At 39.0% G+C, this 26,460-nt stretch overlaps 1 protein-coding gene across 2 annotated transcripts in view; it reads left to right on the plus strand.

Annotated features, from left to right (window-relative positions):
* The window catches only part of LOC113680785 (coiled-coil and C2 domain-containing protein 2A), a 30,401-nt gene extending 4,417 nt beyond the window's left edge, over positions 1-25,984 (plus strand). Inside the window, exons 9-52 of one of the 2 annotated variants that reach the window (XM_027197836.2) lie at positions 553-621; positions 1,176-1,292; positions 2,032-2,130; positions 2,302-2,428; positions 3,141-3,403; positions 3,838-3,880; positions 4,336-4,502; positions 4,971-5,024; positions 5,179-5,252; positions 6,071-6,136; positions 6,254-6,328; positions 6,998-7,069; positions 8,705-8,789; positions 9,458-9,521; positions 10,207-10,299; positions 10,957-11,023; positions 11,245-11,337; positions 11,565-11,649; positions 12,125-12,275; positions 12,846-13,008; positions 13,606-13,685; positions 13,906-13,964; positions 14,430-14,570; positions 14,965-15,033; positions 15,572-15,667; positions 16,079-16,170; positions 16,540-16,627; positions 17,030-17,115; positions 17,499-17,652; positions 18,334-18,443; positions 18,659-18,755; positions 18,887-18,985; positions 19,837-20,010; positions 20,106-20,195; positions 20,852-20,953; positions 21,186-21,275; positions 21,360-21,474; positions 21,839-21,969; positions 22,295-22,417; positions 23,243-23,301; positions 23,462-23,527; positions 23,826-23,861; positions 24,952-25,027; positions 25,508-25,984. In XM_027197836.2, coding sequence (XP_027053637.2) covers positions 553-621; positions 1,176-1,292; positions 2,032-2,130; positions 2,302-2,428; positions 3,141-3,403; positions 3,838-3,880; positions 4,336-4,502; positions 4,971-5,024; positions 5,179-5,252; positions 6,071-6,136; positions 6,254-6,328; positions 6,998-7,069; positions 8,705-8,789; positions 9,458-9,521; positions 10,207-10,299; positions 10,957-11,023; positions 11,245-11,337; positions 11,565-11,649; positions 12,125-12,275; positions 12,846-13,008; positions 13,606-13,685; positions 13,906-13,964; positions 14,430-14,570; positions 14,965-15,033; positions 15,572-15,667; positions 16,079-16,170; positions 16,540-16,627; positions 17,030-17,115; positions 17,499-17,652; positions 18,334-18,443; positions 18,659-18,755; positions 18,887-18,985; positions 19,837-20,010; positions 20,106-20,195; positions 20,852-20,953; positions 21,186-21,275; positions 21,360-21,474; positions 21,839-21,969; positions 22,295-22,417; positions 23,243-23,301; positions 23,462-23,527; positions 23,826-23,861; positions 24,952-25,027; positions 25,508-25,702 — 4,455 coding nt within the window. In that variant the 3' untranslated portion in view covers positions 25,703-25,984. Of the gene's footprint in view, positions 1-552; positions 622-1,175; positions 1,293-2,006; positions 2,131-2,301; positions 2,429-3,140; positions 3,404-3,837; positions 3,881-4,335; positions 4,503-4,970; positions 5,025-5,178; positions 5,253-6,070; positions 6,137-6,253; positions 6,329-6,997; positions 7,070-8,704; positions 8,790-9,457; positions 9,522-10,206; positions 10,300-10,956; positions 11,024-11,244; positions 11,338-11,564; positions 11,650-12,124; positions 12,276-12,845; positions 13,009-13,605; positions 13,686-13,905; positions 13,965-14,429; positions 14,571-14,964; positions 15,034-15,571; positions 15,668-16,078; positions 16,171-16,539; positions 16,628-17,029; positions 17,116-17,498; positions 17,653-18,333; positions 18,444-18,658; positions 18,756-18,886; positions 18,986-19,836; positions 20,011-20,105; positions 20,196-20,851; positions 20,954-21,185; positions 21,276-21,359; positions 21,475-21,838; positions 21,970-22,294; positions 22,418-23,242; positions 23,302-23,461; positions 23,528-23,825; positions 23,862-24,951; positions 25,028-25,507 lie in introns of those variants that run through there. The other variant, XM_027197837.2, reaches the window with a different exon arrangement.
* The last annotated feature ends 476 nt before the right edge of the window (positions 25,985-26,460 follow it).

Consider the following 26,460-nt stretch of genomic DNA (forward strand, 5'->3'; position numbering starts at 1 on the left):
CCCCAACTGGTAGGAGGCAGACCAGTTGGCTATTTACAAAGCATGCAGGAGTTGAATTCGGGACCACCGAAGACAAATCCATCCAGTGGCAGGGAGGAGGACTTGAACCCAGGACCTCCGGCTTACAAGTGCAGCGCCCTAACCACTAGGCCACGCTCGCCTCCTCAAAAAAAACACTGTAATAAGGCAGAAAAGCTTAGTTGCATAAGAGCAAGAACTTTTATCTTTTTAACCCTTTTACTTCTAGATCACATTTGTAATTCTCCCTACTGTACATACAATTCTTATAATGTTAGTTCAGAGAATCTAGTATTGGATCAACTAAGTATCTCCAAATTGAATGATGTTTTTTTTATTCTCATCACTTATCTGATTGATATTGTATTGATGTTGTTAGGAGAAATTCTGTCTTGGATACTCATGGGAGTTAAAGGGTCAAGGGCAGTTCTCAGCCATTTTAAACTGATTTGTTTTTAATGATAACATTTCTTTTGGTGGAATTTTTTCAGTCATTTAATATAAAATTACATTCCTCCTTTTTGTTTCCATCAGGGCACACCAGAACGAAGACTGCGTGGCCTAAGAGACAGACCTCTACCAACAAGATTTGGTGATGCAGGGGTAAGGTGGTCTGAAGACGAAGGTCCATTTAGTCAAATTGCTTATTTTATGATGACATGAATTTCTATGTTTAAGAACACTTTCTAATATATGTATGCATAACAATGTGTCTCAGCTGACAAATGTGAGGAGTTGAGGTTGAAATTTGTTTGGTTTATAATTCAAGGCAGTTGTATGTTCCACATAATAATAACTTATTAAACATTTTTGGGTGCATTTTCTCTGATTATATAGTGTATAGTGTTTGTAAGAATATTGTGTAACTTTTCCTTGCATCATAAATTTGTTACTCTCTTTGGCATACAATCCTGAATTCATTGTGGTGTACAGTTTTTCCTAATACAGTTTACAGACAGTATATGAATATTGCTTTAATTTGTATTAATGAGCATACTTTTGATGATATTGTGATTTAAGATTAATGATTGTGGTATTGTCACTCTCCGTTCAGTCATTGATATCAAGGCTTTCTTGCAGAGCCAGTCATGTTAATCACAAGACAATCCCATTTCAAGTAAATGAAATATGTTCTCAATGACTTTGATTTCCCTTAGCTTTTAGGTGATGTTCCAGAAGAAGATGACACAGAAGATGCTGAACTTCAAGCAAGCATAGCAAGTGCGAACAGGTGGAGAAAGATGGCTGCACTGACAAGACAGAGAGCCACAGAGGTATCTACATTATTTTGCTACTTCCTAGTTAGTGTCTGGTATTTTTGTTTTGAGCTGAGTCTTAACACTGAATGACAGAAGAACCTGACCCTACACTGTACACATTCGACATGAATAAAATTTAAAATTGACCCTCAAAGAGCTAAATTTGATGATTGTATAATTTGCTTTTGAGACTGTTCAGGCATGAAAAACATAGTGTTAGTAAAATTTACAACTGATGGAGCCAAAAGAATAATTCATACCTCAAAATGAAGTTAATTAATTGTTTGGGGTGCCAATTTTAAATTTTCAAAGGCACTGAGTTACAGAGATGTGATGCCCACTCTTCCCAGTTTTCAAATACATTCATAGTGGTGGTATTAAGAGTTTCTCACAAATGGTATCTTAAAAGGGGTAAGAGTTTTGAACTCGGGGCCAAGTAACTGCAAATAAGCACAATACAGGATGCCCCCTGCTTAAGAAGTTGCAATATTTATTCAGCTTTTCGACATATTTAGAAGTTAAACCCCTTATTTGAATGTATACTGTTGAATCTGATGTAATAGTGTAAGGGAATTTCAAGTCAAAATGAATTAAATATACTTTGATTAGTATTTTCCATCATTCCAGATAAATCAGCATTCCTTAAATGTGGAAAATTATGAATCTAACTAATTTAAAATTGTTTTTTTTTTCAATTACAACATGCACACTTGATATTTATATTGTAAGTGTGGTTTTACTGCACTTTTGTCAGGGTATTCCCACAGAAGAAGAAGCATTCAATTTTTTTGTGGGAAAAGAGACAATGGACCAAGACAAGAAAGGGGCAGAAGACACTGAAGAAGAACCTGAGGTAATATAATTATTTGCAGTGCATCAGATCACCCATTCTAATTATTAATACTTTGGGCATTTTGATATGATAGTTCTGCAGAATGGTGTTTATAATTAATTTGTTCACACATTTGATTAATGAATAATTGTTAAGTATACAAAGTACTAATTCAAAAATTGATTGTCTTAGGAGCCAACTGAACAACCACTAAGAGAAAATGAACTCTTGACATTCTGGGGCAAGCCTCCCTATAAACCACTGGCAAAACAACTAGAGGATGAGATGAAGCTTTACAATATACCCAGTATGAGATCTGGTAAGATCCTATACTGCTCTTGTAAAGATGTGGTAAAAAAAAATACATGTTGTGCATTTTAACTTAGTACCTACAGAGTTGTGATGTTGCATGACATTGTATTTCATTAATGAAGTCTAATGCCATCACCATTGGACTGTGTAGTAATTAACTTTGTTACAATGCATGTAAGTTGTTTTACTCACATAGTTGATCCAGAGAAGACAGTTTTCAGTTTCAAAACCGACCAGTTTATTTCATACAGTTAAAATCATTCCTACATAAGATCCAGGATATTTGCCCTAGTAGGTGTGCACCCTCACACCTCGAATTACAAATAAACAGTTCCTATTGTAACAAAAGAGAATCATAATTTAATGGTGCAGTGGAAGAGTGCCCAGCCCCTACTCCCACAACAAATCCTAATCTTAGAATCAGGTGTAAGGTGACTTTTTTGGTTCACTTGTCATCCTTTCTTGAAGGAATTTTTCTCAAGGTTTTTGTCCCTACACAAAAACTTACACTCTAACTAATGTTTTGAGGAGGAGATAGCAGATAAGAAGAGATACCTAGTGGATTTAAGTTTATTAAATCTGATCTGTTTTTAATCCAGATTTATTTTCATACGTGCCCATGCTATGTCATTTTGTTAAGTGTAAATCATTTCCTTAAAACTGGCAAAGAACTGATTTATAACCTACAAGAAACTACATTAGTTGTACTCCTTTTTCAGTTCCATTGGATGAAAAAGTGCCTGAAGGTGCTGAGCCTCGATTTTGGGAAGAAGAAGGTTTCTATGTGGGCAAACCACCACAAGTTTCTCCTGCCAATTTGAACATCATGGAAAACAGGATGAAGGAGGGTAATCAGACCCAATGGTTTGGAGAAGATGGCCAACTAAAGAGATTATCCTCTCCCCTAAAGGAAAAACCAACCAGGCCCCCAGTTATAAACTTTGAGGAGATTGATCCTCTGTTACAAACAGAGTGGATAAAGGTATGATTTTGTAAAAGTATAACTCTTATTTTCAAACATTAAGTTCTTCCTAACTGAGCATGAGGGTGGTACTAGAGGATATTGGCCTGAGGTGTGAGGCCTGTAGAAAAAAATCATATTTCCTAGTGCATGTTGAGGAAGCAAGGTTGGTAAGTAGTTTATTACACAGCACTTCGACTAAACTTGTTTATTTTTAATTTGTATCAAAATGGTCTGTATGGCAAAATCCTGACCAAAACCAATCAGAATTGCAATGAGCAGGTCTGAGGTTCAATTCCTCATGGGAACACAAAGTTTTTTCTTCATCCCACACTCGTGACAAGATGAAAAACATCTTTCCTCCAAGGTCTTGCATGTTGCTTGTCAAAAAAATTTAGTTGCCTGTGGCTGTGCTATGTTTTGGGTCAGAGTCTTTTCTTATCTCCTTTGTTTAGGCCCAAGTGGAACCATTTGATGGTAGATTCATAGGCTTAACAGGTAAGATTAAGAACTTGGTTTTGTATGTATTTCTGCATACATTGAATGGCTTTTTCTGCTTCACTATTTTTGTGCTCTGGAGGTTTTAGTTGTATTGTGTTTTGCTGGACCTCTCATTCTTTTTCTTATGTAGAGGACATTTATTCAGATTGACTGGTTTGAATTTGATCTGGTTTGGTTTTATTTATTTATTTTAAAACACATGACTGGGAGAAGGTCATGTTTTGTTGGAGCAAGCATTTCTTTTTGTTTTGTTGGAGTAGACATTTCTCCATTTCCTCTTTATTCAGCCTTGATCCTGTTTTTGAGAATCTAGGATTAAAGAATTGAGTTTTGTGGGTTTTTCAACTAGCATTTTAGTCTTAAGGTAATTTACATTTTATGTGGTTACTATTATTTATTAATCATTCATAAATATATGGGTGAAGAACATGAGTTTTTCTTTATTTTCATAGACGAGGGAGATGCTCAATATCAGCTTGATGTTGATTTATCCACTCTGACTTTCACCCATCATCCATTGTTCAGCAAGGAACATGTCTTAGCCTCCAGACTGCAACAGAACTATAAACAGTATACAGAGAGAAGGAGAAAAGCTCTTTCCTTACACTATTCTGACAAGGTGTTGTTCATGTTAACAATTGCATACAAATATGATTAACATGCTTCTTTTGACTGCTTTGTTTTTCAACCCGTTACACTCTATACATTTCCTATGGTGCTGTCAAGAAATAGTTGTTTATTATTGCTTTCTCAACCAGTAGTCTGTCTTTCAACTAGTTTTTTTATGATGAAGTAAGAACTCCACATTGTAGGTGAGGGTAGTCCTGAAGAAGGACTGTTTTGAGCAACCTTGTGACCAGGATCCTGTCTCTTCCTCCCTCAAGTAAGAACACTGGGAATGAGGTTATGCTTTGACATGCACTGTCAATTATGTTTTGGGTGAATTTGACTTAGATGGTTGAAATGTCATCCTATGTCACAGGACTCCCCTCACCAAGATGCTTACAGAATACAGTCTGTTTTTTCAAACCAGTTCCTCAAAAACTGATTTTACACTTTGCCTTAATATTGATACTTTTCCTTTCAGCTGACAGCATTAAAGATTGCACTTCAACAGCTTCAAGAAAATGCAGAAAAAGTGGTAAGGTTGCCGTTAGTCTAATTTGATACAGTCTCAAGTGTGGTACTTTAACCTCCTCAACTCAGACAGCTTGATAATTATTGTTCTGTCTGCAGTGACATTAAACCTTAGCTGTGACACTTGAATGATTTTATGAATTCTTTAAATCACACAGGGAAAAGGAAAAACAAGGGCAATATCAATATCAGATACAAACAAGAGAATAAAAGAGTACAAAAATCAAATCAGGTTTGAGATAATTTTTTTTTTTTTACTAACATGATTTTTTTATATAAAAGCAAAGGGTGTCATATACTTTCTGCACCTTTCAACGTAGACATAAAATTTTGACAGACTGCACTGTTTTGATATTTTAACGGGTAATGTAATCTTTTGGAAATAGCCTTAAACTTTACTTAAAAAGTCTTGCGTGGAGCCCACCAGTTTGAATATTGCTCAGCAGACCTGCCACCTAATTGTATTGCAACAAAGTCCCATTTCTCTCTCTCAACTTTTGACAATTTTTTGGAACAAGTGAGAACAATGGTAACCAGAGAGCACTTCCTTGCAAGTTCGATTGTGGGATATCATGCACGTGGGACCAGGTTTCTGACTTTTATCCAAACTAGCGGTCTCCAAAGTTGAATTTTAAACTCAAAGAAAATTTTGGAACTTCTAGTTTGCTCTTTGGAATATCATAATTACATGGTTACTCAAGCGTTCTTCTCATTTGAAGTTTTACCACTCATAAAAATATGCAGCCTCTCAGAGAAGGACCCTAACAAAAAATTTAGCTTAAAAAAATGCATTCGTTAATTCATCTTGTTTTGGAGAAGACAGCTCTCTCCTTCTCTTCAGTGGGTCTTCAATAACAGTCCACTGTAGCGCAGTTGAGCACTCGCTCTCATTTTAGCCATTTGTTTGTGCCATTTTACTTAGAGGATGTGGAGTGCAATAATTAAGAATCACCATCACTGATATATGAATCACCATGACCACTGAACCCGTGGTGTTAAATGTTTCTTTTTTTTAATTAATTGTTGATTTTCATTTGCATTGTTTAACAGACAAACAAGGAAACTAAGAGATGCAGAGGACCACAGCGATAGAATTTTACTTAAGAACATGTTAAGGTAAGTTGGGATGTTTTTGTCTGATACTGATGTCTGAACCTAAGAATATTTCCTTAAGTGTTGTTAGTACTGTAGATGAGTATTTTTTTACCATTTCTTATTCTTTGTTTGTGTTAGGTGTTGGCGTGAAATTAAGACTCTTAGAGAATACCAGGGTTACGTGAACACCCAGTTAAAGCTGACGATAAAAAGGTATTGAAATTGTTTGACATTGTTTAGAATACATATTGTACATACCTCTTACTAACTGAGCTCAAGGTCCGTAAACAGGTTTGGGAAACAATTCTGGTTATACACAGGTCGTCCTCGGACTGATGCACGTGAAAAGCTGAAGAAGTCAGTTTACACAAAGAAAACAAGATATTCAAACTCTTACTTACTCATAGAAAATGAAGGAAAACTGGCGGTTGATAACGAGATTTTAGCAACTAAAATGGCCAGTAAAGTGAAACCCTTCAAATTAACTAATCACAGCACACTTAGCTTGACTGAGTGATGTACCAGTTGAAGTTTGTGTACAAACACCAAAATATAATCAATTTGTTTAGCTGTTAATCGCATCTGTCTACAGCTTCTCTGTCAAGGGCATTTTCTACATTTCTTGTCAAATAAGAATGGTAACAACACAATGTAACAACTGAGGGCTCTAATGTCATACAGTACAACGCTGCACTAAATGTACACCAAACTACACCATTTTAGAAGACTTTTGGGCTAATGCTCTCACTAAAACCTGAAACTCTTAGTCAAAAATGACGTAAATAACTGAAAAGAAAAATTTTTAATCTTTCTTTTTCTGTTCGAAAGGCACTTACTCTAATAAAACATTCTGAGTCCTGGGTTTCTGTGTTATTTTCGTAGAGAGGAAACCAATAAAGATGAGGATCAAGCATTTTTTGAGGAAGAATTAGCTGAGGAACTGCAAGAAAAAAGGTTCGGACGACTTTCACTAGAAGAATATTAATTAATTCGTATTTCTTGATTGATATTTTCTTGATGTCACAATTTTTAATGAAGTGAATTTCATTTAAAAATTTTTATCACAATCCTATAAGGGAAAGGTGAACCATTTAAAATTTGCCTCACTCCCAACATGTGGCATCGTAGCTCAGTTGGTAATAGCGCCTCACTAATACCCAGGGACGCGCGGAATTAGCGCACGGGTCCGAATCCCATCAGTCCACCTGCGAGGATCATTTCTTTGCTTGCTTAACTTTTTATGTCCTTCACCATTATGAAAACCGCAACCTTTTTTGCTGACAATCTTACGTTTTTTCCACGCAAGCGCCGATCGTTTTGTTACAATGGCGACTAAATTTGCAGCATTAGTCGCCAATCTGGCGAACTGCATATGTTTGACGGTGATATAGAAAATTATGATTTTATTCATACATACTGAGATTTAAAAGCCTGCGTACATACACAACCAACCAATCAGAAAAGCGAACGACTTAGAAAATACATCATTCGTCCAATCAGAGACACGAACGATAGTGCTTCACAGAGGAGGGCAACAAGCGCGAAGCTTTCAATTAAAACAGAATGGAAGAAGACGAATCAAGATTTGCTATCCTTGAAGGACCAATAGATGACTTCATAGATGAACGAGAAAACGAAAACACTAGAGCAAAGACCGGCAAGCATGATTTTTTTAAATGAGATTCTCGCATTGGTTATTTTTAAACCCGAGGTTGTCCTATTTTCTTTGCAAGTTTTCATACTTCATAATTGTAAGAATCCGCAATTCGCGATGCCATTTATAAATTGAATGAATTTGATTTGGCGGTGTTTACAATAAAATTTGCTCTCGCGCCTGAATGGCTTCCCATCTTTGAAATGCGTCGGTCAGTAAGAAAAAATCTTAGTATGTACGAAATAAAAACATTATACCATAGAAAGTGCTAAACGATTTTTATACTCTCGTTGCGATGCATCAAAAAACTCACTTTTTCATACCGCTCACTCGTTCGTTTATCTTTTATGCATCACAACTCGTGAATGAAAATCGTACTTTCCATGGAATAATCTCTATTTACATCTTAGTTTTACTGGTCTCATCTTTCGTCGTTTTCCTTTATGAAACTTTGCGTTCCCCTCTTCAGTTGCCCTAATATTAAGTTTTAAAATGTTGCGTGAATCTCTAAAAACGGATATCAAACATGCTGCTTTATACAAGACTAGCGGTGTGGTTCAGCTTTCGTGTGGTATTGTGTGAAGTGTTACTTTTTTCATTTGGTGACCATTTTATTATTTTAATTCGCCAAATGGCGACTTTGAAAAAACTTGTACTCGAAGAACCGGACGAAAGGGAGGGGTGACAACAGAGGGTCATGGCGAGGCTGCTAAAAGGGGAGATCAGCAAGGGTGGGATATTCCCTCAATACATTACAACTTTTTGTACCCAACCGGTTTACAATCCTCCTCCTCCTGCGACTTTAACAGTAACTCTTTGGAGATGTAAATTAATTCCCCCAGGAAATTCTATCAATTTCACTCAATTATTTTTACCCAGTTTTGCTGAGATTTGAAAAGAAGTACATATTGTAACTGAATTATTTCTTTGCTTAGGGAGGAGTTTGATGAAGAATATCGAAGCAAACAAGATGAGTACGAGGAGGAATTAAGAGAGTGGAAAAAAGAAGCAAAGAGAAGGGTACATGATGTCTCATTGTTACCCACTTAGCCACTGATTCCCAAAGGCCCGGCCAAACGCGCGCAACATTTCAACTTGACATCTTGCGATATATTTCGCTTGCAACGTGTTGCACAAGTTTGGCTTCCCTTTAGCAACATGTTGCAAGATGTTGGATCAAGTTTGAAAATGGTCAAATTTTTGTTGCCACATTTTTTAATGTTGCAAGATGCTGTGTGCGTTTGGCCAGTACCTTCACAGTATCTCACAACATGTTCCAACAATGTTGCAAGATGTTGCATGTGTTTAACCAGGCCTTAACGTATGCATCTTTGTAACGAGTAAAGGTAGGGTCTGCACGGGGGCTCGGTGGCTGGGACTCGTTTTTCACAACACACATTTGACTATGATCATTGCCATTCCCGCCCCCACCCCCCCTGGATAAAATGCTGTTCCATCGCAAGTTAACTCCAGTGATTGGTCCACTTTTCCTCTTAGGTATCGTAGTTATAGGGAGATGCAGCGACGCAGTGGTTAGCGCGCTAGACTCCTGATTTAGAGGGGTGGGTTGGGGTTGGGTTTACTTTTGTGTTCTTTAGAAATCATATTTGCTCTGTATTTTGACACTGAGTCTGCTTACCTATCGATTCTTTAAATTTAGTTTGTTGTAATTGAAATTTGTGAAACAGAAAAGAGCACGCCAGGAATCCCAAGAGACCAGCCTAGTTGAAGACGAAGGTGGAACGGATGGACGTAAGTGAAGTTAATCTGTAAAATCAACAGAAAAATAATCCTCTTGATGCAAAGTGTTCTTCTTAAAGGCCGTAGGGAGTCTATCATTGAAATTTAGAATAATTGTTACGCAAAATTTATGCAGACTTCCTTGTTGGTGAATTGTCGGAATAACTGATGGAGCACTTGCAGCGCAAGGCCCACTTTCCGGTGCCGTACTCTTGTGATTGTGCGCTTCCGCAGAGAATGTGTCAATAGCAGGATTAAGATCCACAGTTTCGAATTTTTCATTAGATTTTTTAATTTGGTTCGAGTGCTCCTGCGTCACCGCAGCCTTATGATCAAGTGAAGTGTAGTGAACCAACTGCTTCCGTTGTCGCGCAATCGTGCAGGCGATGATTATACTGATGTCCTCTGGCTTTTGGTCTTAAGTGTTAAGAACGACTCGTACACGATATTTCACTTGTGACGCTTCTACACCTTATGACTTTTCTTATGTTGCTTATTTACTCGCACTGGATTAAGAGAAGAGAATTTGTAACCTTGCGACTTTTGGTTTGACATTGAAACAACAAAGCATATCGGTACACCTTGCAATCTCTAGGTTATTCATGTAAAAACGAGGGACTACGGAACGGTCGGAACAGTCGTTGAAAACGCGTAATAAGTGTGCCAGGTATCTGAAATCTGTTGTTGTATTCCTCAGTCCCTCCTCGGCCCACCCGTCCCCCGAAGTTTGACGAGGCAGGAGAGTACGAGAAACTTAAGCAGAATGCCTTGGAAAAGAGACGCGCTCCAGGTACAATGTGGTAACAGCAACATGAAACATCCGTAGCAGTTTTGTTTGTTTTAAACAGTGTGCCTTTCGTCACCTGGATTTGCGATAGTAAATGGTATCAGAGAAATCTTCTAAAGTGTTTCAGTTTCTGGGAAAATTTAGTTTTCAAGATGGCATATCTGAAATAAATATGATATGGAATAGGTAGTAGAATATTAATTTTGATTACACTATGGTGGATGTAATAATTGTATCAATGCATTTTACTTCACATATCAATTTACTTTAAAAAAAAATTGTTTCCGGAAAAACTGTTGTCCTAATCAACGATATGGATCAAAATGAAGATCCTTCCTTATTACTTGAAACCTACTTTTCATGTGGCAGGAACTACTCAAAATGTTACGAAGTGGCTCGTTTGATTAAGATTTCAATGAAATTTAAGTGATTTTTAGTTGAGTATCGTAATTAATTCAAGATTGCATTGTTTTTCTTAGCTTCCCTCTTTTATTCATCTGAAAATTCACGCTATCCCCTCTGTCAATCAGAAACAAAACCAGTCGTGGCGTGGTTATCTTCGTTTGCTCTCACTTGTGGAAGTTTGCATGTGATCACTTTTCCTCTGGTCGTTAGACACAGTCGAAAAGGGCCTTAATATTCCCACAATTGCCTTTGCAGGAGAACCTGTCCTCATCCCTGAACTTCAAATGGCAGCAAATGTTACCCCAACTGATCAGGTTACAAGGTATTGCGGCATTCTTGGTTTTGAGGAAGCACCCATCTTCAGGGCATTTCGTAGTCCACAGTGGTTGACTGTTTAAAGTCTCTTAGTCTTCGTAGGAAGAATTTGAAATAGTAAGAATAGCAAAAAGGGAGCGGAAGGTATTAGGAACTGACTGTACATGCTGTAGTTATTGTTAGGTCTTGCTTTATTTGTGACTGTTTTTTTATATTTTTACTATTCAGACCTGAGAAACAGAGGCGCACTGAAATGCAAAACTGGTCTGCATTCATTAAGGTTTTGTTCAATGGCAAAGAGGTGTCGAGGACAATCGTCAAGTAAGTTGAATTTTCCACACTTACGTAGTGCACATGCTACTCTATGTCATCAAGCAGTATGACGAAGAGAAACCTTCAACCAGAAGTTAGCTCGTCATGCCTTCAATTCACTCATGGCTAAAACGAGAGCTAATGTGGCGATAGTTTTGAGCTTTGCTTTGTAGTCTTGTCCCCTTCTTTTGATTTTGTTTTGTTGTTGTTGTTGGTGGTGGTGTTATGTTGAATAGGAGACTGTCAAATGACTTTACTATCCACTTTGGTGAGATACACAACATTCAGATTGTCCAATGGCCAGAGAACATCAAACTCCAGGTTAGAAACTTTCTACTTTGTCCATTGTTTCAATTGTTTTTTCAGTGCTTCGTCGTTGGGCTTTGAAAGGGGGTTTTTGTATTTATTTTTCGTTAAAGATGCTCTGAGCTATAGTCAGTAAATAACATGCGTTTTCAGGGAATGCGCCTACTGTAGGAGGTAAGACGTTGCATGAGTAGAATGACCGCATTCGGGATGGCAAAGACTTAGGCCACCTATAGAGGAACCATTTGGTTATTAAATTTAAAGTGTAAAGGTTTCAAATTCAGTTGTAAAAGGGAAAAAGATACAAAACACAAGACACAAGCTATTTGATTAGTTGTGAAATTTTCAGTTTTGACAAGGAAACCGTTAAGAACAGTAAGCATTACTATTAAAATGGTGAGCACTTCCATTCATTTATCTGTAGTAGAGCATCATTGCTCTTGTAATTTTTTCTTTTGTTCTCATTTCTTTCTTTTTCGTAATTTATTAGTTAATGGAATCTGGTATGCAAAGCAAGCTTGTTGCCGAGTTGTTCTTACCGATTCCTGAACCGAGTCACATGTCTGGGAGAGTGGAGCTGGGTTCTTATGAGTTCAGTAGTGATCATCAGGTTTTCTACAAACATGAAGGTGTTGGAAGTGGTGAGTACAGAACAGTTGCCTCGGAATATGCCTCATCGCTACCGTGCACAATCGGACGATTTCCATTCTCGGGTATTGTTTATCACCTCGTGGGATACGTGTCCTATTAGTGACTTTCTACACTAATTTTTCCATTCAATAACAGCCACACACTTCTCTCTTCAAAGGTTAGACTTTAGAAGCCAAGTAGCCCATACCTGCGAGTGGTTATCCGGCTGTCAGCAGCATAGGTTGAACAAGAGAATGTCTACTTCTCCAGGATGAAGATGAGTGCTAAGTCCGTCGCAGTGTGGTGCACTCCCCCTTTTCTTCACCCTTCACCCTCCCCCCACCCCCCGTGCCCACTCTTCGCCCCCCTAACAATTTGTTCAGTTTCTCTGAAAGTTCATCTGTACCCAAGGTGGGTTTGGAGAAGCACTGCTTGTCTCGCCCAAGATCACAACACAGACTCAGCCAGGGGTTGAACGTAGGTCGTTTTATCCAGAGTCTATCACAGAAGGCGCAAGCCCATCGCGTCGGTTACACACTGCATTCGTTTTCTTATTTCAAAATTCGCTTGGTCTTTTCCAGGGCAGCCGCTGGACTTCACCTCAAACAATGCAGCTGAGCCGCAGCCCCCAATCTATCTTCTGACCTCTGGTACTGTCTTAGCGAGTGTCAGTTGGGGTGTAGGTAGTGACGGCAAAGCTATGGCTCCACCCTTACTCACTACAAAACCATCTTCCAATTTAAGGTACTGTAGGTCAGATTTGGTTCCTGCACAGTCTAATCCAGCTTTTAACTTGGTGAGGTGAATGCGCTACCCTGTTTTATAGTCGAAGGCTTCAGTCAAAAGAGAAACTAAGGCTACTCTTTACTCTCAATCTCTTTACCTCTTTTTTTTCCCAATGGGTGATGAAATCAATACTTTTGTAAAGTCCCTAAAAATGAAATAATAAAACGGACAAAACAACAGATCAAAGAACAAAATTGGCAGACTTATGAACTTAGTAGAAAGCTTGCTTCACCAGTGATTTTTCTCTGGCTCAGTCGTAGATCATCGGAGCTCGAAATCCGAATGTTACGGTTCAATCCTCGTTTGGGAATCATATTCTCTCTCGTAACAAAACGAATGACATATTTCCCCATTCAAAGAACGAGCTCAAAATTTGACATCTGTGGTGTCCTATTTACAAAGTTGACGTTTATCATTCTGGGTTTTCGCTCGTTTTCGCTTTTAAGTTTGTTTTTAACGTTATAAGAGATTATCAGTTTGCGATCTCTTGATTTTACTCGTATCTTGTTTTGCTCTTTTATTTCTCTGCACATTCAATTTATTTCTTCCCATCAGTGCCATGAAGCGGTACGATGCATTGGCAGCTTTGGGAGCAGCAGGAATGGTTGACATACAAAATGTAATCAAATGGATTGGTAAGTGGAAATTGTTGGTAGAAAAAAAGATTTCTGCTTGTGTTTGACGGTGGTCGATAGAAACTGCAAGTCTTCAGGGTGTTTTGCTAGAACGGCTGTAAATTGTAATTGCTGTCTTGTTAGTGGCGTGATCTCTCTAGTCCATAAAGTAAGTTCTTCCTAATATCTTTACGGCAGAACTCTCAGCCTTCTGGTATTTATGCTCTTCTCTTTCCTTCAGAGCAATCTCATCTGGATCCTAATGACCCCGCCAATGCTGATATCATGAACATTGTCAAGGTATTTGGTTTATTTTCTGAATCGATCGTTTAGTCCGATGGTCCGGGTGAGAGTAATCCTGAGAAAAAGACTTTTGTCGATAGTTGTCACTGACTTTGAACAATTACTGGTGAAAGCAAACTACATTAACCTGTAATTACAGGTGAAAGCATACTAAAAAATTGACTTTTGTCGGTAGTTGTCACTGACTTTGACCGATCACTGGTGAAGGCAAACTAAACCTACGCGATCTGGGACTGGTTCTAAGGAGTAATTGAAAAATGATCTAGGCAAAAATGGGTAAATTAGAGTAACGACTCGGAGGTTGTAGTGCACTGAAATGACTGGACTGAATTAGTTCTAGGTCTAAAACAGAGATGTTGATAGCAGAGTTATGGTTTTGCTTTGGTTTATAGTACCAAAAAATAAAAGGATATGTTTTCAACGCAATTTATTTTCTTTCTTGTACTTCAATTCCTTTTGCAGCTCACTCAGGGAGTACAGGATGGACCAAATGCTCCACAGTACTTTCGACTAAACCAGTTGGAGGAAGAGTGTGAATTTGTCAGTCAAAAGGAGTTTGCAAAGTCTAAGCGATTCAAGCTTATTCAACTGAGAGACAAAGGGGTGAGATGAGCGACCTTCCATTGACAGAACGTTCTGTTCAGTTTAGGATTTAACCCTTTACACTCTAACATCGGAATGCATCTGCTTCATATTGTTTGCCAGATATTTCCAATGGCACTGACAAGGAAAGTTCGTTTTACAGTCTTAATTTAACGTTCATTTCCTTTCTTTTGATGACCTTAGTGTGTTATTCGTGGGTGATACTGTGAGGAGAAATGAAGTGCTTGAGTCACTCCAAGGAGTTAAATGATTAAATAGATTTCCATTGCTACAACCTCTTCAAAAGATGTTTGCCGACGAGGTTAATCCCGTCGGAAGAATTAGACCAGCTCTTTAAATATTTTGAATTTAGAACGGTTTGTATGACCTTGATCAATCACGACTTTCTTTTCAGGTGACCGAGTTCAAGAATTTCAAAATGATCCCATCACGGGACAGAGAAATACCCGACAAAGTGTTTGACGTGAGGATTTTTATGGTTTTGTTCTCGCTAACTACTGTTTGAAACATTACATTTGTTTGGCACCTAAGCCGGATACCTTTTCGCTGCGCGAAAATCAACAAAATGTGCTATTTTATCGTCAAACCGCTTATAAGTTCGTTGTTTGAATAGCGAAGCCTAAAAAACGCGGGGGGGCGGGAGGAAACGAGGTTCGAATTGTTCAGTGCGGCCATTTTGTTGCTCCGTTTCCTTTCTGTCTTTTTGCCCACATGGTGTTATGTCTTGTCATCTTTTGTGCATTCCAGTGCCCTAGTATGATAAAATGGCGAAATTTTGGAGTGACAGAGTTACTTCTTATATAGGAACGAGCCATAAACTAACCAAGTAGATAGTAGATAGAACATGGGAAGATTACATCAAAAAGGAACGAGGGTGGCTCGAGATAGATGCGATTTACACAGATTGAAAATGCCTGTTGAGAAATCAAAGCTACATTTGTTTTGAAATGTTCGAATGGTGACTCAGCTCATCTGAGCGCTCTTTTCTTTGTCTTAAAAAGGCTTATGAAAAAAGAATGCGGGGCGAGCAGGAGGAAGAAGAATCTGAAGATGAAATATCATCGCACAAAACTGTTGTTACCAAGTTTCTTAATAAGGTACAGTTTCAATTAGCTTTTTACCGAAAAGGGTCTATTTTCCTACGCCCAACTCTTTTCACTATTTAGTCCCTAGACTATGAAAGCACTCACACCATTTTTAGACGATCGAAATGTAAACATGATAACTGTTGCCCACTTTGTTTCTACCCCAAAAATTAAACATAAAAAAAGAATGGATAATTTACACAGGCCTTGCCGCGACAGACCAAGATCGCAGGATTGAACGCGGACAAACACGGCACATTTTATAACTAGCAGATAATCGGCACAGAACAACTTCCTCATGGTCTCTCAAGTTGCTATCTAAGCGCTTTAGCCAATGTCAGGGCTGTGTATTTCGACGAAAACGTCGACTTTGGTAGGCTTGGTTGGTAGGCATTGCCTTAATTTTTGCTTACATCTTACAAGATCCGAAATGAGGTCACGCAGCGTTCTCTGGTCGCCCAACGGCAGCTCGAACTAAAGGACATGATCATAGAGGACGAAGTGCCGGACATCGGGTGAGTGTTATTTTTGGCCAATTTTAGACTCAATTGGTTTGAATTACCTGTAGCAGTGCTTGCTCTTAACTTTTGTGTAACTTTTTAAGACAATTCTTTGTAAGATACGAATTATTAAAAATTTAGTTTCAGAAGTTTTTAAGACCTTGTGATTTAGCTTTTTTCCAAACAATTGCATTTTGATTATTTAAACCTTAAACTTATTGTCATTGGCTTAATGTCTGTATAAAAGAGATGCGACGAATGAATAGTCTCTAAATTTTCACATCTCCGTTCTAACAATTAAAACCCTTCACTTATGTTACAAAACAAACCGTAACTCCACAGGATTCTAGGTAATCTTTCAGTCGTTGCTTTATATTTTTTCAGTGAGATCGGAGTTCGCCTTGGACAGTTCTTCGCTCCCAGACGGCCGCTTCGTCCTGTCCGTAAGGAAAGAAAAGTAGTAGGAGCTCAGGTAGTTGGCAACCATAAAATTCCCCTTCAACCTTACCGCACCGCATCACAGAGGCCATTGTTTTAAGAGCCTCTTCGAACCTACTTTCAGGCATCACTAAAAGTTGCTAACCGTGTGAACAAAACTTTACCGTCAAGCTGCCCTCATGGCATCCGATCGAGTCAACGAAAAATCTCCTCATTCATCTAATTGAGTTATTTATGCAGCAGTCATTACGATAATACATTGTGCACGAACACTCCAACAACCCACAATCCTTTACTGCGCTGCTCCAACGAAAGGCCAACATCAACTTCTCAAAATTTACTTTGGCGGCTAATCTATCTTTATCAAATTCTAATTGATTATCAACAAAGCATTTCATTTTTCTCGTTAGAAACTGATAACTTTGCTTCTTCTCAGAATCTGACTGTCAGTGATGTTAAAGTATTTATAAACGTTGTGCGTGCTTTGGATATCCCTGTCCGGAATGATGTGCAGCCGGCAGGGTAGGTGTTGGTAATGATAGAAATTATTGATTGATGGTTTTTAGGGGGAAGGAAAGGTTCTGTTATTTACCTTTAGGTGCACAAAATGAGAGTAGCAAACCAGTCCTACTTTAAGAAATACTATGATCCCTCAGTTCTCGATCCCACTGCCGTCTGTCGTGTTCTCCAAAAGGGGATGTGTTGTAACAGAAAATATCCTTATCACTCTCGCGTAGGATGTTTGCTACAATACCCCCAACCAACTCTTTAAAATTCCTGTTTTCCTTCATATTTTATTGAAAAAGTTTGTTTTTCTTAACTCCCTTCCCATGGGAACGTCTTATGAACCCTGCTTGAGCTGTAACTGCACAACAATGACAAGACTTTTCCTCTTCCTGAAACAGTGGTTCTCTAGGAGCCGGAGCTCGTTTTGGCGCTGGAGGCTCATTACGCGCTGGGGCCCCTAATATGTTTTCAGGAAGTGGTCCTGGTTATGGCGGGGCTCCTCCAAGTGGTCCTCAGGGAGCCCCCCGAACGACAAGTGACCCGTGGGGGAAGGTAATGTTAAATCAAACATTTCTCCCGTTACTCAAATGTAACGTTGCATTGTGTCACGTGGTTGTTGTATTTGAAAACGACAGCTGCTCTGCACTACGACGGCTTGTAAATTCTGTTCTAAATGAAAGAAAAACGATGTATTTTGGCAAAGAAGGAATAACATGGATCCAAACCTTTAACAACGGATCCAAACTTCTCGGCTCGGGTACAAAGCTATAACTACGAGTGCAAAGTTCTAACTACAGATGCAAAGTTTAAACTACGGATGCAAAGTTCTAAATACAGATACAAAGTTGTAACTACAGATCCAAAGTTATAGCTACGGGTGCAATGTTATAACACGGATCAGAAAATAACACCATGCTGATCCAAAGATATCGATGCGGATCCAAAGATAACGATACGTATTCAAAGTTATAACTGAGGATCCAAAGTTGTTATAGAGAAATTTGGGTCTTAGTTGTAACTTTGGTGCCGTGAATATACCTAAGGATTTGTAAATGTATCGTTTTGTTGTTGACCATAATGTCTTCAAGAGTGTTTCTACGTAACAGACCACAGAATTGGGTGCCATCTCACACGAAGTAAGATTCAAACATTTAGTGGGTTACTTAAAGATTGTACAATGAGCGCGAAGTGTATTTTGTAAATGAATCCTGATTATGCTTTAATCTTTGACAGCCGCAAGTCCGTCCCTTCGTGGAGGCAGTGTTTCAGGGACAATTTGCTAGTACTTCAGTAGCTGATGGTCCTAATCCAAGCTGGAATGAGGAGCTTATGATACCCTTCAAGTAAGTGTGAAAGTTTCTTAAATCTTCTGCACCTGGTTCAACTTGTACAGCCGTGTTAGTCGTAGATTGTTAAGTATAGAAGGCAACATTTCAACCTTTTTCTTTCAGCAGAAATTTCCTTCAATATGCTCATGAGGCTCACTTACATTTTAAAAGGTTTGTCCAGATGAAGTTGGCCTCACTGATATGTTTTTCGTTTTGTTCTTGTTTTGCAGAGCTCCTAACAATGACTACTCGCCTGAGAATCTTCAAACCGTCAACGATGTGGTTTATCTTAATCTGTTCGATGAAGTCGTATTCAACATTTTACAAGTTAGAAATCAGTTTTGCACCACGGCTCGTTTCATGAATTTTACGCGGTTATTTAACTGCTTGTTTTTCCTTGGCTTTTATTTTTTACCTCAGTCTTGATTCACGTGCTTCTTTGCGTTCCCCCGCTCTAGGATGATCGCCAACAATCCACGAATATTCATCAACGACTTGAGCGCCACTGGCTGGGAAGTGTTGAGATTCCTTTCTCGACTATTTATTTCAATAATAAGGTATTGTGGCCATTGTACAATCACTTTTACGGGCACCCTCTTTTGTCTTCATCGAGAAATATCATTGGCAACGTAAGTGAAGATGATCTCTTTTAAGCCCGACAATTGCGTGAAAGGCGAATATTTTAAGTCTGTGGTATAGACTTATGTAGTTAAAATAATAGTTCAAATTCCTGTAAGAGAAGTTAGACTTGTAACCTTCCGATTAGTGAGATAAGTTGGTTTTATCAAATGAGTTGGTAATGTAAATTCGCCACCGTAAAGAATTTCTAAACCTGACTTTTCGATCGTTAGCCCTTCGTCAGAGCGAATAGAGGAGTTGTGGGTTGTGTGTGTTTATATGCAGAAAATGGAGCTACGGTATGGGCGGGAACATGGTAACGAGAAAAAACAAGGATAAATTAGTAGAATGAAAAGCGTCTGTTGATACCGCGGGTACTAAGAGTGCCAATTTGCAAGGTAAATTTTTGCTCTAGAGTTTTCCTACTAGTAGTTCGACTGCTCAACCACTGAGATAGAGGATTCTCCCGGTATCTACTGACGCCATGTAAACAAGTAGCTTTTTAAGGGTCTACACTAAATTACCACAAGTCAACTTAAGCTCAGTGATTACGCATCCAGATTACTATTTAAAAGTGATATAACGCTCGACCATTGAGTTTCTTACTGTTTCGTTTTCACTGAAAGTTCCCGCAAAAAGTTACTTGCAAAGGTCAACACTACGTGGAACCTATGAGAACTGAGAACTTAAACGGCCACTCTAACGCTATGGTAGATAACTGATCGTGATGGGAAGAGTGGGAATTACCTATATTAATAGCTGTCTAATATCTGTCATTTCTGCATTTCAGGTAGAGGGCACCTTTCGTGTGAATACTCCCCCAGTCCTCCTCGGTTATCACAAACGGGGACGTCACTCAGGGGCACCAGCGGACCTGGGTATTATATCCAGAAATGACACTTTGCTGACACTGTTTGTGACAATAGAACCACCACTACAACCTTCACAACCTATGGCTGAAAGGGTAAAATCTGCGACCGCTTGGTGACTCTCCTTTTGACATGCTAAACCAACCTTTTAATTTGGTTTGTTTGTTTGCCTGTATGTTTTCTTCTTTAGTTTGAAAGCAACGAGGATGATAAACTTTTACATAACGCTCAGTTGTGGCTTGAGGGCCTGAGGAAAAAGTTTCCAAAAAGAGAATTCAAGGTTTGATCTTGAAAGTGACACGTCTTCTTTCCGTTTTTTTTTCCAAATATCTGTCTCGAATGTTATTTATAGAGGTTTTTATTTTTTACTTTCGTCATTTTTGTTTTCAGCTTCAAAGGTATCATCACCTTACCAACTGATTTCTTTTTATTTATATTTTACACATCTTGATTGAGTGGAAAGACCAGATGAGAGCCAAATATTTCCTCGTTCGGATCGATTATTTCGCATCTAATCATACGACCACTACGCTTGCTTTACCATCCTTACCTATCTCTGCTTTTTTTTTTGGTAGAGCCCCCTACGCAGAGCCGTGCGGCTTTCCCCTTTCCCCCCCCCCCCCTCTCCACCTTTGCGTTCGATTATTTCGCATCTAATCATACGACCACTGCGCTTGCTTTACCATCCTTACCTGTCTCTGCTTTTTTTTGGTAGAGCCCCCTACGCAGAGCCGTGCGGCTTTCCCCTCCCCCCCCCCCTCTCCACCTTTGTGACCTCGCTTGCTGCCTCTAAACGAGGATTTTTTTTCCAATGTTTATCAACACGACACTCTCAAGCTGACAGAGTGTTTTACTTTAATCATTCATTTGCTCGATGTACCGAAATTGTGAAGGGAAGTTACACGTTAATCAGTTAAAGGTCGCTCTATTTCACAGGCACTGGCAACTAACCTGGCAGGCAAGAAAGTGTTTTTGACCCGGTACATCAGATCGCAGAATCCCCCTGATGAGCTCCTTGAAGAAACACAGTACAAAATGGTGAGGGTAAAATAAAATGTTGTTTAATTCCCTTTCAAATTGCTGTTCACGTAGGAAATGTAAGTTGAACAAAGAGCGACCTTTCAAGTGTAGCCACGCGACAGCGTAGAATGTGCGTATAAGCTAATTTCAAGCGCGCTTATGGAGATCTTTGTCGCAAAAACCGAGCACAAGTTGCTTTCAGTGTGGCAAGAACAAGACTCCAATTTTAGCAACTCTTTTGTGTTTTCAGGAACGTATTGCTCGTTTCGTTTCCATGATTCCCTTTGTATCTGACTCTGCTGCGTTTCCGGATCTTTGCGATATCTGGTCCACATCCGAGGTAGGTACAACGCCTAAAAAGGAACAAGCTGTAGGTAATGGCAGCCAGAATAAAAAGGTGTCTTTTCTCTTTAATTTGTGGTAGGAATTTCTTCGAATGTTGGCAGGGGACGAGGAGGAACATGCTGTCCTACTCTGTAATTATTTCTTACATATTGGCAAGAGAGCTTACGTTGTTCTCGGAAGAGGAATACCTGAAGGTTTGTATACAATAGATCACTAAAATATCACTATGGACCGGGTTTTTCAAAAAAGACCTAGCGAATATAACGGATCGATTGGTGCTAATATTTGACTTAGTTTATGGCTTTGCATAAAATTTTTCTGGTTTTGTTTTAGTTTCCTGCAATTTTCTCACACTACTTGACGAGGAAATAGCCCAAGACTTTAGCCCTAAAATATGCCTTTGATGGAGAAGTGATGAAAACTTGGTATTACTTTTGTACTAGGATAAGCCTTAACCGTCTTCTACACCAACAGCCATTGTCATGCCTCTTATCTGTTGAACATGCGTTCGCTTTAATTGTCTGTGGGCTCAATTTCTTAACTTAAGCTCTTTTCCAGGCTCCACGGCTTATGTGCTGACGTTGGATGGATCCCCTCTGTTGTGGAACGCTCACACGGGACATAAATACGATGTACAGGATACAAATTGCCCGTTAAAGAGCATTGGTTGTGTCTTTAATCACGAAAATGTACGTTTACTAGTACATGGGAGTTATTTTATAAGGTTACTCCTTATACTTAATAGGGAATTCCTGGTTTGCTTGTACTTACCACAGAAGAACACTTACATTTTAGTGGAGTACTGATTCATGTTTTTGTTTTCTCTTTCTATGAGTCTTGTACGTGTCTTCGAATCGTCTCCTGCTTCAATTTGGAAAGCGAAGTCTTATAGAATCTAAATTGCTCATAATAGCAACGTCCCTTTTTTAACGTACTGGCTGAAAGTGAATTGTTAGCTTATCAGATCCTAGAACTGATTCTTAATTCATTTTGTTTCATTTTTTCCTTTGATAGATCTGGGCTAATATCCAGGTGTCCGAAGAGCCGTATCGACTGATGTTTGACCTAACAAAGACCAACTCGTGGCAGCCTTTCTTTACAAAGTCGTATCCAAGGCCGGGGTTACTAAGCAACCAGGTAGAAACCTCTTGAGGACATTTTAAGAGCAGTTTGCAGTTGTCTGTTGAAGTAATTCTGGATTGCTATGGTTTTTCTTTACTTCTTGCGTTTGATTGGTCAAGAAAACTGGCGCCACTCTCTCAACCAATCAAACGCAAGATTTCAAACAACTCATCGTGACGGGGTCACTCGTGTTTTCCCGTGCTTCAAGTAATGCGCTTCTTTATACCTCAGCTGTCATGGCAATATTGAGATATTTTTCCCTTTTTTGTGATTTGCTCTTGTGATTACTCGGATTTTGGTTTAACTTCACTCATCAAAAAGCACTCTTACTGTAACCTTCGATACTTATACAAACTCTGAGAGACCAGAGGGCGGAGTGAATACCAGTGAAACCCAACTGATACAGTATACAGTTTTGTTAGAGCGGTAGAGGGAAAAAACAATGTCTCGAGTTTTAGCTCGCCTAAACTTCAACTAATCACAAAAGAATGTATAAAGGGAGTACGTTTCTAAAAAAACTGTGGTGCTGCGTTGGTAGGAGAGTATAAGAGGTAGTTTAGTGGAAACAACTGAGCTGAAAACGTAAATTGGCCACCATATAGAGTCTAAAGGCTGACGTTTCGAGCGTTAGCCCTTCGTCAGAGCGATTAACAATGGACTAACGCTCGAAACGTCAGCCTTTTAACTCTTTACGGTGACCAATTTACGACGCTTTTCAACTCAGTTGTTAATTAAAAGAATATAGTCTTCTTTGTTTTTGTTGGTAGCGTTGAGCAGAGGACTACCCGTGATTATTTATTTGATCAAGCAGAATATCGTTGTGTTTGTTTCCTTCCTCAGAGGGAAATCCTTGATTACAAGCGTGTGGACCAGGAGTATGTTACTGGACTTCAAGAAAAGTACGTACTCTATCCGTTTAAAAAAGACCGAAATAAAAACACTTGAACATGTATTTGCAAACCGTTCTTCGATTAAATTCTGAAGATAGTCTTCACTATGATGGCCGACACGGTATCATGACACATAATTTAGATTACGTTCTTTCTTCGCTTTTTTCAGGATTGAAAAGATGTTGCGAGAGAAAATTATGTCTTGGAGACCTCGCTTTGTCACCCGATGGAACAGGTAACGACTGCGTTAAATGTTTCACTGTGTTATTTTTTGCATGGGAGCTGACAACTGGCAGCCACTGGTCTAAAAGCCTCTGTTTCTCGTCATTTGGCAGCCTTATGGAGATTTTTCTTCCGGATTGTGTGTGAAAACGTAGAATGATATATTTATTTTTCCAACAAGATGTGGAAAAGTAAAAGATATTCTCATTGGAATTATTCGAAGCTTATTATCTTAACCTCAGTAATTGAATTCTCCAAAGAAACATCATGCTAGGTTTAGATTTGGAATGATATTCGTCTTTCTTTGCCAGATATTGTACACAAGCATTCAGGAGTCTTTTAGCCAGGTAAAAAGGAGTTAATTTAACATACAGCAGAATTATGCTATTGCACGTTACGAAAGCAATGAACTTATTGCCTCATCTAAGACCTCGTCCACACTAATGCGTTTTCAAAACGCTCCGTTTTCGTCATATTATAAACGCATCGTTTTCTATGCATCCACACTAGCGTTTTCATCGCGTATTTGACTGTCCGCACTAAAACATTCCAAAACGCATATTTGACTTGAAGTAACGTACCCGTTAATCTGCGCATGCCTGTTCGTCCTGTTCGAATCCAAAATATTCTCAGTCTTTGATATGGCTTACTTGCCTGAGTCTTGCGTTGCGAACCATTGGAGAGAACCAATGCTCTTAGAATAAATATTCCTCTTCGAAGAGTTATCAGCGAAAGGGTAAATAACGCAATATTAAGTTCCGAACGAGCGATTAAACAGGTCAATAATATCAAAAATGTATTTGCTCGTTCGGCATATTTGTTTTAATTTTAGACGAGAAGCCCGGAAAAGAGGTTGCACGACGCTTTGACGTCATCCAAAGTCGTAGTTTTGAAAAGGCTGTTTTCGACCGTCCACACTAAAGCGATATGCCTGCCTTTTCAAATGTCTCCACTTTTTTGAGAGCGTTTTCAAATCAGTTCGTCTTCATTTGGAAACGCATCCGTTTTCGAGCGTTTTTCTCTATCCTTCCCATTTATTACTTTTAAAAAGCCGTTTCATAACATGACCATGCGCAGATACGAATTTTTCTTCGAGTGTTGATGAACCCGGTTTCTATGACACTTTTCACTTGTGAGTTTGTGAATGGTGCGTTCACTGCGCACGTTGAAGATATTATGTTTTGAAACAGAAGAAGCTAGGGTATTTCCTCAATGTATACAAAATAGAAACCGTTTGGTTATAAGTCTCGACCACTTTTCAGTATATTAGCAGAAATGACTGATTTTTGGGTCTCTCTGTGGTATATACTAAAACAGTTATTAACCTCGGTGTCGGTGAAAATGACAGATGTTAACCTCGCATATTTACTTTTCACATCCACGTCGGTGAATTATTTATAATTGTTTTAACAGTGTTGTATGTTTTTTTGTGTTCAGCATGGAACAGAGTGTCAGTAACACTGCTAATGTAAATCATGCGGCTGAGCTGGACCAAATCCTCGCCTCTTACAAGGTGCGTCGGCTTAGGTATCTTAATGAACGTCCTCGCGTAAACTCAGAGTTTAAAAATAGGATAGAATTATGTTAAGATAAGGCACTCCAGCTTTATTAGAATCATCGAGAGGCAGCCCGCTGTTACTTTGCCTCTTAAGGTGAACCAGGTACATGTACCGGATCAATATCAGTACCTGGGCAACAGCCCTCCTACCCCTCCCCTAACCCAACATTAACCCTAACTTGTTATTAATTGACTGTGATCATGATCATGATCACTCTTTGAATATGTCAACTGGCAAGAAGGTGATGAGAATTGACGAACCTATCAGTTGTCTTAAGATAACATCAAGCTATCTTGACCAAGTTTTTGACAGACGTAGGGAACAATGGTCATTACTCAACCAATATTGTGCGTGTCAGGGTTAGTTAACCAACTGCAGCCACATGGCGTTTGTAATTATCACTGTATTGACTCAAGTGTTTTGATTCCATTCAGTTGTCTGGCTTTCCCATCAACATGTCCTTTACCGACATGCCTCCGGTATCGGAAGCGGTGTTCAGCACTGGCGTGCACTCAATAGAGGACCCGGATGTAGAATTCGCTTTGGCTGTACACATTCACCCCTACCCCCAGGGGGTGTTTTCGCTGTGGATTTATGTGGGAACCTTAAGAAGAAAAGCTGGTTATTAAACGTGGCCACGCACCTTGTTCCTCTTCCTGGCCGCCTCGGGAGTGGCTGAGAGAAATTCCTTTTTAAAAAAACTATTCAGGAAGGCTCGCATTGTATCAGGCTTTGTACACTGTAGTTGAGGTCATTGTAAATAGTTATTTATTTTTCCTTCTGTGGCCTGCTGCTCTTCGAACACTGTTACGTAACCTTTTCACCAACAGGTTAAGTTCTGTCCTTCATTTATACTGGAAAAAAGATTTTATATGAAAATAACGACAATAAAGGCTTTTTGAGTTATAAAAGGGTCAGCAAAAAAGCTTTCTGCTTTCAAAAAAGGTTAAAGAAACGCACCAAAGCAGAGAAAAATGGATTTTTTGCTGGAAAAGAAAATAGGAACTTTCTCTACAACCGGTTCATTTGAGAGTGAAAGTCTAAAAGTTTGTAAGGTGATCATGGCCTGTGCAAGCTACCAGTATTTAATTTTTTTTCTCTTCTTCTCTTTCCTTGCTTTCGTGGTGCGAACAGTTGGGGCATATCTGAAACATTGCGATCTAAGGAAAAACCCGCTTAAAAACAAAAAGAGGGCGGAAAAGATTCGAGAAAAGTTCCCTATAAATTAGACTTGAGGTCAACATTTTAGCAAAAGAAGTAATGAAGTAATCATGCTTAATTAAGGCATGAATCAAACCACTAAACTAAGGAAATTGACTCAATTCACGAAGGTCCGCCATGTTGCCAGATGCAACGATTTAGGCCAACTTCACGAATGTGACAAATG

Source organism: Pocillopora damicornis, chromosome 4 (assembly GCF_964200805.1).
Source record: "Pocillopora damicornis chromosome 4, jaPocDami1.2, whole genome shotgun sequence".
NCBI lineage: Eukaryota > Metazoa > Cnidaria > Anthozoa > Scleractinia > Pocilloporidae > Pocillopora > Pocillopora damicornis.